Source organism: Chiloscyllium plagiosum, chromosome 27 (assembly GCF_004010195.1).
Source record: "Chiloscyllium plagiosum isolate BGI_BamShark_2017 chromosome 27, ASM401019v2, whole genome shotgun sequence".
Taxonomy (NCBI): Eukaryota; Metazoa; Chordata; class Chondrichthyes; order Orectolobiformes; family Hemiscylliidae; genus Chiloscyllium; species Chiloscyllium plagiosum.
In genome coordinates this window covers 45,300,015-45,310,107 of record NC_057736.1, presented here as the reverse complement: position 1 = coordinate 45,310,107, position 10,093 = coordinate 45,300,015, and the positions used below count along the sequence as shown (strand labels likewise).

Genomic DNA, 10,093 nt, shown 5'->3' with positions numbered 1-10,093 from the left:
TCCAGAATTGCCTTCTCCCTGGTCGGCTCCAGCACCAGCTGTTCTAAGAATCCATCTCGGAGGCACTCCACAAAGTCTCTTTCTTGAGGTCGAATACCATCCTGATTCTCCCAGTCTACCTGCATGTTGAGATCCCCCATAACAACTGTAGTAACATCTTTGCGACAAGCCAATTTCAGCTCCTTATTCAACTTACACCCTACATCCAGACTACTGTTTGGGGGCCTGTAGATAACTCCCAAGAGGGTCTTTTTACCCTTAGAATTTCTCAGCTCTATCCACACTGACTCTACATCCCCTGATTCTAGGTCCCCCCTGCGCAAGGGAGTGAATATCGTCCCTTACCAACATGGCCACCCCACCCCTTCTGCCCATCAGTCTGTCCTTAGGATAGCACATGTAGCCTTGAATATTCATTTCCCAGGCCCTGTCCACTTGAAGCCACGTCTCAGCTATCCCCACAATATCGTATTTAGTGTCTAACTCCTGCCTAATTTGCCTTACCAAAATGCAACACCTCACATTTCTTTAAATTAAACTCCATTTGCCATTCCTTCGTTCATCAACCCATCTGATCAAGGTCTTGTTGTACTCTGAGATAACCTTGTTCATTGTCAGCTACACCACCAATTTTGGTGTCATCTTCAAACCCACTAACAGATCTTTCTGTATTCACATCCAAACTTTATATAAATGGCAAAGCAATGTACACAGCATTGATCCTTGCAGCACACTGCTGGTCACACGTCTCCAGTCTGAAAAAAGACCCTCTATCACTCTCTGTGTTCTCCCTTCAAGGCAATTTTGTACCCAAATGGCTAGCTCTCCCAGTACTCTATGTCATCTAACTTTGCTAACCATTGTACCATGTTGAACCTTGAGAAATGCCTTGCTGAAAGCTTTTTATAGACACCATCCACCATTCTACCTTCCTCAAAGTTCTTTGTCACTCATGCCATACATGCTAAATAAGGAGCTTAATTTGTAATGATAAGTGAAACGGAATCCATAAACTTGACTTGCATTCACTGTAATAATTTAAAATATAATTTTCTGATCTTTTAAGTCGTTATTTGTATATGAATAGGTCAAGGTAAGATTGAATCAATAATATTTGAGGTAAAAAAGTTGAAAAGTTTAGACAGTGATTTTGAAAGTGTTGGTGTTTCTATGTATAGCTGCAAAGCATGTAAAGATAATTAGCTGTAGCTAATTTGTATACAGCAAGTTCCTGAAAATAGCATGATAATGATTATCTAATGTGTTTTACTGGTGCTGTACGAGAGCTACATACATAAATATAATTTAGAAGGGTGACTAGATTGAGTGCATGGACCCTGAACAGCCTTAGTAAGGTGGACACAAAAAGGATGTTTCCTTTTGTAGATGAGTCCAGAACCAGGGGCCAATTTTTAATTATGGGTCACCATTTTAGGTTAGAGATGATTTTCTTTTCTCGCTCAGAGAATTGTGAGACTTTGAAATCTGGGCCTTAGAATGAGCCTTAGATGATATTTGAAGAGGGGTCATCGAATTTTTTTTAAAAATTCAGAGGAAAAAGGATTTGCTTATTTATCAATGTGGTCATTATAACAAGGTCAGCCAGGAAGTTTTCCTACAATGAGTTCCTTGATTGGGGCTATTAATCTGGTCCAATTAGTGATTCGAGTACCAGGGGAACCTGTACTGTGATTTTTGATTAGGTTAAGATGACTGGCAGATGCAACTGTCTTTGGTTTAATCCTTAATGAGATGCTGAGAGAGAGTTTGATATATGGAATTAATGATGTAACCATGCAAAAGTGCCTTCAAACAGGCACTACAACTGGCTTTGTCATTGGAAAATGCAGCCAGTGAAGCATATGAGTTACAGGGTATTCAATGAAAATGGACAACCTTTCCAGTCCAACTGAGCTTGGGAACACCACTTGAGTGAAGGAAATTGCATTACCTCACTCAGGGACTCTAGGTCAGCCCACTGCAAAATCCCAAAACAAAGCCAAGCACAGCCAAATGGTTTGACAAATGAGCAGGACCAGTCACACTGATTGTGAGCCCGTTGGGTCAACTTGCCTTTGTAGATTTAAACAAATGGTAAACTGCTTTTCCCAGCTGGCAAAGTACCCAATCCCTCACAGAGAGGATTTATACACAAAGCTGGTAGGGGGACAGTCCTTCTTGAAGGTCAGACATGAGCCATATGTACTTACTACTACAGTTAGATGACGATTGTCAGAGGCATGCTACAGTTAATACCCACAAGGGTTTGTACCAATATACAAGACTGCCATTTGGGGTATCATTAACCTGTGCAATTTTTCAGTGAACAATGGAGGACATTTTCCAAGGACTACCCCAGGAAGTGTTAACAAGAGGGAAGACCAATAAGGAGAACTTAAGAACCTGGACGTAGCCCTTAAACATTTCTCACAGGCAGAGAGTACACCTTAGAAGGGAATACCTTAGAATGTGTGATCTCGGCATCCCAAGTGATCTACTTGGGCTACAGAGTTGACAATACCGGGTTACATTGGAAGATAAAGTGAGGGTGATCAAAGATGCTCTTGCTCCCAGGTCAGCACCGGAGCTTAGATCTTTCTTTGGGTTTGAGAATTATTAAGGAGTGTTCACACATCCTGGCTCCTTTGCATCAACTCCTAAAAAAGGATCAGCCTTGGAAATGATCACTTAGGCAAGCCGTTATGTTCAGGGAAGTGAAGTAACTGCAATTGTCCTCTAAGGTGTTCCTTCCTATGATCCCAAGCGAGGTCTGGTATTGACATGTGATGTCTCTCCGTATGGCATTGGGGTAATATTAGTTCATGGGTGGATCAATGGAGAGGAACACCCAATAGTTAATGCATTCAGGACTTTGATTAATGCAAAATGTAAATATACCCTGATAGAGAAGGAAGGTTTTGTGGTCATATTTGAAGTCAGAAAATTGCACCAATATAACAACTGACCTCAAACCCCTGCTAGGTCTACTTAAAGAGAACAAGACAGTGCCGTCCACGGCTTCAGGCCGAATACAGCGGTGGACTTCAATACTGAATGCATATAGTTACAAATTGGAACACTATCCAGGAGGCCAAGTAGTGAAAGCGGATGCTTTGAGCTGCCTCCCACTGGCAGATACACCACCGGTTGTACCGCCACTGGAAGAGTCTGTAATGGTTTTAAATTTTCTGGACATGCTTCGAATCATAGCTGACAATATCAAACATTGGATGCAGTAAGATCTGGTCCTGGCAAAATTGAAACAGCTGGTGGTGATGGGGGAAACCAAAAGGTCCTCACAACCAGAATTGAATCCGGCGAGACCAGCTCACAGTATAGGCAAATTATTAGAGGCGTGATTCATTGGGTGAAATGCTTTGACATATTTCAATAATGATTCTTATTGAAAGGTTCTGAACATAAATGGTATTTTTCTTACTCTCCTTTGTTGTCAACTCATTACATTGCATAACTATTGCTCCTTGAACATTGTTTGTCAAACTTTAAAAATTATCATTTTTAAATGCCTCCTTGGCAACACCTGTCCCAATCTCTATAATCTCTTCTAATCCTCCAATCTTCTGTGCTCTTCTCATTCTGGCTGTTTGACCATTAACTCTAACCTAAATTGCTCTAACATTGCTCCAAATCGTGCTCTACCAATGGTAGCTATAATGGTACTAAATTCTGGAATTCTCTCCCTAAACATCACCACTTATCTATCATTCTTCCTTCCTTTATAACAATTTTTTAAAAACTACCTCTTTGACCGTATGTTTGACCATCCGACTAATGTTGCTTTTGGTAGCACAACTTCTAATTTTACTTTGCAAAGCTCCTGAGAAGCAACTTAGGTCATGACAATCAGTTAAGACATAAATTCTTGTTGAAAATTAAATTAACAACAAAACATCACATCCTTCCAACCATGATTAAATGGAGTTGGATGACTCTCTGTGTTGCCAGGAACAATAATGAAATCAAATAATGTGGTCTTATGTAAGAGTACTTCATTTTTATTGATTGGCTGTAAGTGACATATAGTGCCACTCCCTAGACTCAATTACAGTCAACCAACTGCTGTGTGCCTGGAGTGCCTAGACTCAGACCAGGGAAGAATGGCAGATTTCCTTTCCTAAAGGGCATTGCATTAAGTGAGCATTTTATTACAGATTTTTATTGAATTCAAATTTCACTATCTGTCATCATGGGATTCAAACCTATGTCCTCAGAAAAATTAGCTAGGATTCTTGGTTACTAGTGTCAAGAAGTGTGGTGCTGTAAATCATCTCCTGCTCCTCGGATGCTGCCTGACCTATTGTGCTTTTCCAGCGCCACACTTTTTGACTCTGATCGCCAGCATCTGCAGTCTTCATGTTCTCCTTGGCTACCAGCCTAGTAATAGAAGTGACATTGTCACTATACTATCTGGAGGCAGTTATCTTTCCACCTTTCCACAAATTTAAATATACTATAGATTTTTGAGCTTGGGGATATCATTTTGTACTTAGTTCTAAATAAGATCTCATCAATCTTAGTTGAGGTGGTGAAATTCTATACTCTCACAGTTACCATTCTTACATTTAAACACCAGGGGATCAATGAATGTGCCAGATTTATTGAGGGATGACAACTGAGGGATTCCTGTTTTTCCCTGTAAGGGACAACACTGCATTTCTGGTAGGAGATTCTGATCATGACTCCTTCAGAAATGTGGACTGGACCTTTTAAATCTAACAGGTCTGTTTTGCTGCAGGAGAGCTGGGGGTTGGGAGTCAAACTATAATGCCTTTTTCAGTGGCGATAGTTTCCATGTTCAGTGATTCAAATGAGCAGCAGCACAGACAAGCAGCTTCTGTGAAAGGATAAGTACGTAAGGCAACTATGGGGATAGAGTGCCAAAGATCTTAGCAGATAGAGTGATGTTACTCTTAGCTAGCACTATCCAATGGTTCATGGAATGTGAACAGCGCCGACCTACTTTGTAACAGGTAAGATGAGACCCAGCGTCCGATATAGCACAGCTCCGATCACATAATAGGTCGAGTCATCTGTTTCTAAAATGTATGGAAAAACAACATTGTGAGGCTCGTTCTATTAAATTTCAAATCGAGGCATTAGGATGTTAAAACAGTCACTTCTATAACAATATCAAAACAAAGGAATAATGTAGAAACACACAATTCAATAAGGATCATCTATATCTATCAAATATTTTAAAATGAAAGTGTTATTATCATTAGTAAAAGAAGCAAATTAAGATATATGATTAAATATTTCAATTAAAACTAAAGAAACCATAAGATTCCATCCATGAGATTTATAGCTTGAGGCTGATAGATTCTTGAGCACTTTGTTCAGGAAGGAAGTTAGAGAATTTCAATCTTTGTAAACATGTACAAACTTTCTTTAGGAGCCTAAATATATTCAGAAAAGCCCACAATACTAAGTGCAATGTGCTGGAAGTTCAAAATGTATGCACCATCTGAGTCTAAATCCCATTAACATTTAAAATGGCTTCATGAAATTTGGGTTGATTCAAGATTCAGTATTAAAGGAATAAAATAATTTTCAATTTTTATGACCCAAAGGCAGTACTGAGCACCACAACTGCCGGTACAGATTAGTTGCAGTCCAGTACTCTCTACAATGACCTAAAATATACCAATAGAAAAAACAACAGCCTGGTTGAGCCAGTTTCACAATTGCAAGCAGAACCAAAGCAATTCACAACAATAGCATTCTATTGACTACACATTCACTAATCTAATGTTGGTAAACATGGCCACCAAATTTAACAAGCAAATGCCATGCAAAATGCCATAAAATGAATGGTCATTCATCTGTTTTGACATATTCGACGAGGAGTAAATGTTAGGAAATCATTTAAAGTGGGTTTTTCCTTCCATAAAGATATTTCACCCGGTGTAGCAATTTTGAATGTTATTTCTCATGACATAATAAAGCATAGCTATCTTTTAAAACTAAATCCAACAAATGCTTATTATCGGTGGCTATTGTATACAAACATTAATGGTAGTGTCTGGGCTATCATTAAGTTAATACATTACAACTAATAAGTCTACTCTCAGTAACATACAGATGTACAGCACAGAAACAGACCCTTCAGTTTCACATGGTAGGCTGCTCTGGAAGGTTAGATTTCATGAAATCCAGGGGGACCTTGCAAATTGGATACAAAATTGGCTGGATAGTAGGAAGCAAAGGGTTATTAGTAGAAGGATGCTTGTTGGACTGGAGGCATGTGACTAGTGGAGTGCCTCAGGGGTCGGTGCTGGACCCATGGCTGTCTGTTATCTATATCAATGATTTGCATGAGAATGTACAAGTCATAATTAGTAAGTTTGCAGATGACACTAAAATATGAGGTATCGTGGACAGTGAAGAAGGTTATCATAAATTGCAGCAGACCTTGATCAGCTGAGGAAATAGGCTGAGAAAGTTTAATGTTGATAAATGCGAGGTCTTGCATTTTGGAAAGTCAAATCAAGGTCGGAGTTTCATGTTGAATGATAGGGCCGTAAGGAGTGTAGTGGGACAGAGGGATCTTGGAGTCCAAGTGCACGATTCTCTAAAAGTGGAATCACAGGTAGATAGGGCAGTGAAGGCGGCCTTTGGCACACTGGACTTCATCAGTCAGGGCATTGAGTATAGAAGTTAGGAAGTTATGTTGCAGTTATACAGGACGTTGGTGAGGCGACAGTTTGAGTATTGTGTTTAGTTTTGGTCACCTTATTATTGGAAAGATATTATTAAACTGGAAAGAATGCAGAAGAAATTTCCAAGCGTGTTGCCAGGACTCAAAGGTCTGAGTTATAGGGAGAGGTTGGACAAGCTACAACATTTTTCTTTAGAACACAGGAGACTGAGGGGTATCTTACAGAAGTGTATACGATCATGACAGGCATGGATAGGACAAACGTACTTAGTCTTTTTCCCAGAGTTGAGGAATCAAGGACTATAGGGCATCAGTTTATGGTTAGTGGGAAAAGAATAAAAGGGAACCTGAGGAGCAACCTTTTTTTACACAAAGGGTAATACAGACATGGAATGAGCTGCTAGCGGAAATGGTTGAAATGGGTACATTAACAATATTTAAATACAATTGAATAAAACATGGATAGGAAATGATTAGAAGGATATGGGCCAAATGCAGGGAAATGGGGTTAGCGTGGATGGATCTTTTGGTGGGCAGTTTGGGTCAAAGGACCTGTCTCCATGCTGTAGGACTCTGTCTCACCTTGGTTTCTTCTTGTTCAGCACGCTATCAGTCTCACAATCCCACTTTTGAATGTACTGCTCTTTATGAGGTATGACTGCGCAGGAGTTACTGAATTTAACATTGAATCACTGAATCTAGCTACCTAGCCTGCACCCCATGGACATTATGGGCAATTTAGCAAGGCCGAACCAGTTAACCTGCACATCTTTAGATTGTGGGGAGATAATGGAGCACCCAGAGGAAACCCATGCAGATACGGGGAGAATATGCAAACTTCATACAGGCAGTCATCAGAGGGTGGAAACGAACCATTGAACCTGGCACTGCAAGGTAGTAGTGCTAATTAGAGCTAAGTAAATTGGCCTGGTCCTCACCTTCCAGCCCACTAATCGCCAGATACAGCGCATTATCCTCTGCCATACTCACCATTTACAGGCAGACCCCACCACCAAGGATATATTTCTCTCTCCACTCTTAACTGCATTCCATTGAGACCATTCCCTCCGCGACTCCTTTGCTAGGTCCACGCCCCCCATCAATCCACTCTCCACACTTGGCACCTTCCTTTGCCATTGCAGGTGGTGTAAAACCTGTGCTCACACCTCCCCTCTCACCTCCGTCCTAGGCCCCAAAGGATCTTTTCACATCCTTTAGAGATTTCCCCGCACATCCATCCACCTCATCTACTGCGTCCGGCGCTTTCGATGTGGTCTCCTCTATATCAGAGAGACAGGATGCCAACTTACCCAGTGTTTCAGGGAGCATCTCTGGGACATCCACACCAAAAAACCCCACTGCCTTGTGGCTAACTGCTTCAACTCTCCCTCACACTCCTTCAAGGACAGGCAAGTCCTAAACTGCCTCCACTGCCAAATCAAAGCCACTTGCCAACTGGAGGAAGAACACCTCATCTTCTACCTTGGGACCCTTCAACCATATGGCATGAAAATTGACTTCACTGGTTTCCAAATCTCCCCTTCCCCACATCATTGCAGGGGGTAAAAACAAGGACTGCAGATGCTGGAAACCAGAGTCTAGATTAGAGTGGTGCTGGAAAAGCACAGCAGGTCAAGCAGCATCCGAGAAACAGGAAAATCAATGTTTCGGGCAAAAGCCCTTCATCATCGCCTCATCACCGCCTTCGTGATGTGTCCTACCTGTCCATTTTCCTTCCCACTTATGAGCTTTACCGTCGCCCACGGACTTATTACAATTACCCCAACCCTAACTTCATTTCACCTATCGCCTTCCCACCTACCTTCCCTCCAGCCCCACCCCCAACTATTTATCTCTCATCCTCCTTCCCCCTCCACATTCCTCATGAAGGGCTTCTGCACGAAACTTTGACGCTCCTGTTCCTCAGATACTGCCTGACCTGCTGTGCTTTTCCAGCCCACCCTTTTTTGACACTAACTAAATTGACTGTCAGCTCTCGAAGGCAGGACATCCTCCCCAGATTAAATAATTACTGTTGTTTCAAACATAAAATGTCAGGAAGCCAGATTTTGGGTGGACAAACTCCTGTCAACTTTTCAGTGTAGACCCAGGACATACGGCACCTTGTAAATTACAGCTTAAAGAATCATTCTTCCACAGGAAATTGACAAGTTGACTGGAACATTGTTGTTTTATGCTGAGACTGAAATGTTGAAAGTCTTTCTCTGCAATACCAGCGAGCTAGCTTACTATCCAAAGGTTAGTACTGGTTAAATTCACAGCCTGATTCTTAGTGAACATGAAGTAAAATAATAAAACAATATGAATCCAGATACTACACATGCATATGTAACAGTTACTGGAAAAGCGATCAGCAAGAGGATGATGTTAGCTTTGGGTGATAATTTAAAACTGGCGATATTGTTTACTCGCTCATTAAAAACTATATTTAATTATCTTTCCAATTGGAATCATGAGAACAAAAAAAAGAGCTGGTGGCGGGGGGGGGCAAGGTGTCAAATGGATGGTCAATTTGACATCATAATGTTTATACCACTACCCTCAGGAGAGAAATTCTAACTGTGTTTCCTCAATACTATCCAGGAAACCAAAGCCAACAATAGTACCCCTAAGATCACACTATAAGAGTGACAATACTGAGTTAGGGCATCTAATCTATTAGGAGAAAGTGAGGACTGCAGATGCTGGAGATCAGAGCTGAAAAATGTGTTGCTGGAAAAGCGCAGCAGGTCAGGCAGCATCCAAGGAGCAGGAGAATTGACGTTTCGAGCATAAGCCCTTCTTCAGGCTAAGGTAAAAGGTAGGGAGGAGGGACTTGGGGGAGGAGTGTTGGGAATGTTGGGTGGAAGGAGGTTAAGGTGAGGGTGATAGGCCGGAGAGAGGGTGGGGGCGAAGAGGTCAGGAAGAAGATTGCAGGTCAAGAAGGTGCTGCTGAGTCCGAGGGTTGGGACTGAGATAATGTGTGGGGAGGGGAAATGAGAAAGCTGCAGAAATCTGCATTCATCCCTTGTGGTTGGAGGGTTCTTAGGTGGAAGATGAGGCGCTCTTCCTCCAGGCGTCGTGTTGCCATGGTCTGGCGATGGAGGAGGCATGTCCTTGACGGAGTGGGAGGGGGAGTTAAAGTGTTCACCCATGGGGCGGTTGGGTTGGTTGGTGCGGGTGTCCCAGAGGTGTTCTCTGAAACATTCCGCAAATAAGCGGCCTGTCTCCCCAATATAGAGGAGGCCACATCGGGTGCAGCGGATGCAGTAAATGACGTGTGTGGAGGTGCAGGTGAATTTGTGGCGGATATGGAAGGATCCCTTGGGACCTTGGAGGGAAATAAGGGGGGAGGTGTGGGCGCAAGTTTTGCATTTCTTCCGGTTGCAGGGGAAGGTGCCGGGAGTGGAGGTT

The 10,093-nt window shown here is 42.1% G+C and overlaps 1 protein-coding gene across 7 annotated transcripts in view; it reads right to left on the bottom strand.

Moving 5' to 3' along the window:
* Nucleotides 1-10,093, bottom strand: part of LOC122563754 (adhesion G protein-coupled receptor B2-like) — a 776,300-nt gene that overhangs the window by 298,930 nt on the left and 467,277 nt on the right. For all 7 annotated transcript variants that reach the window (XM_043717945.1, XM_043717942.1, XM_043717944.1 and 4 more), the window contains one exon: nt 4,982-5,057. In XM_043717945.1, coding sequence (XP_043573880.1) covers nt 4,982-5,057 — 76 coding nt within the window. The remainder of the gene's footprint in view (nt 1-4,981; nt 5,058-10,093) is intronic.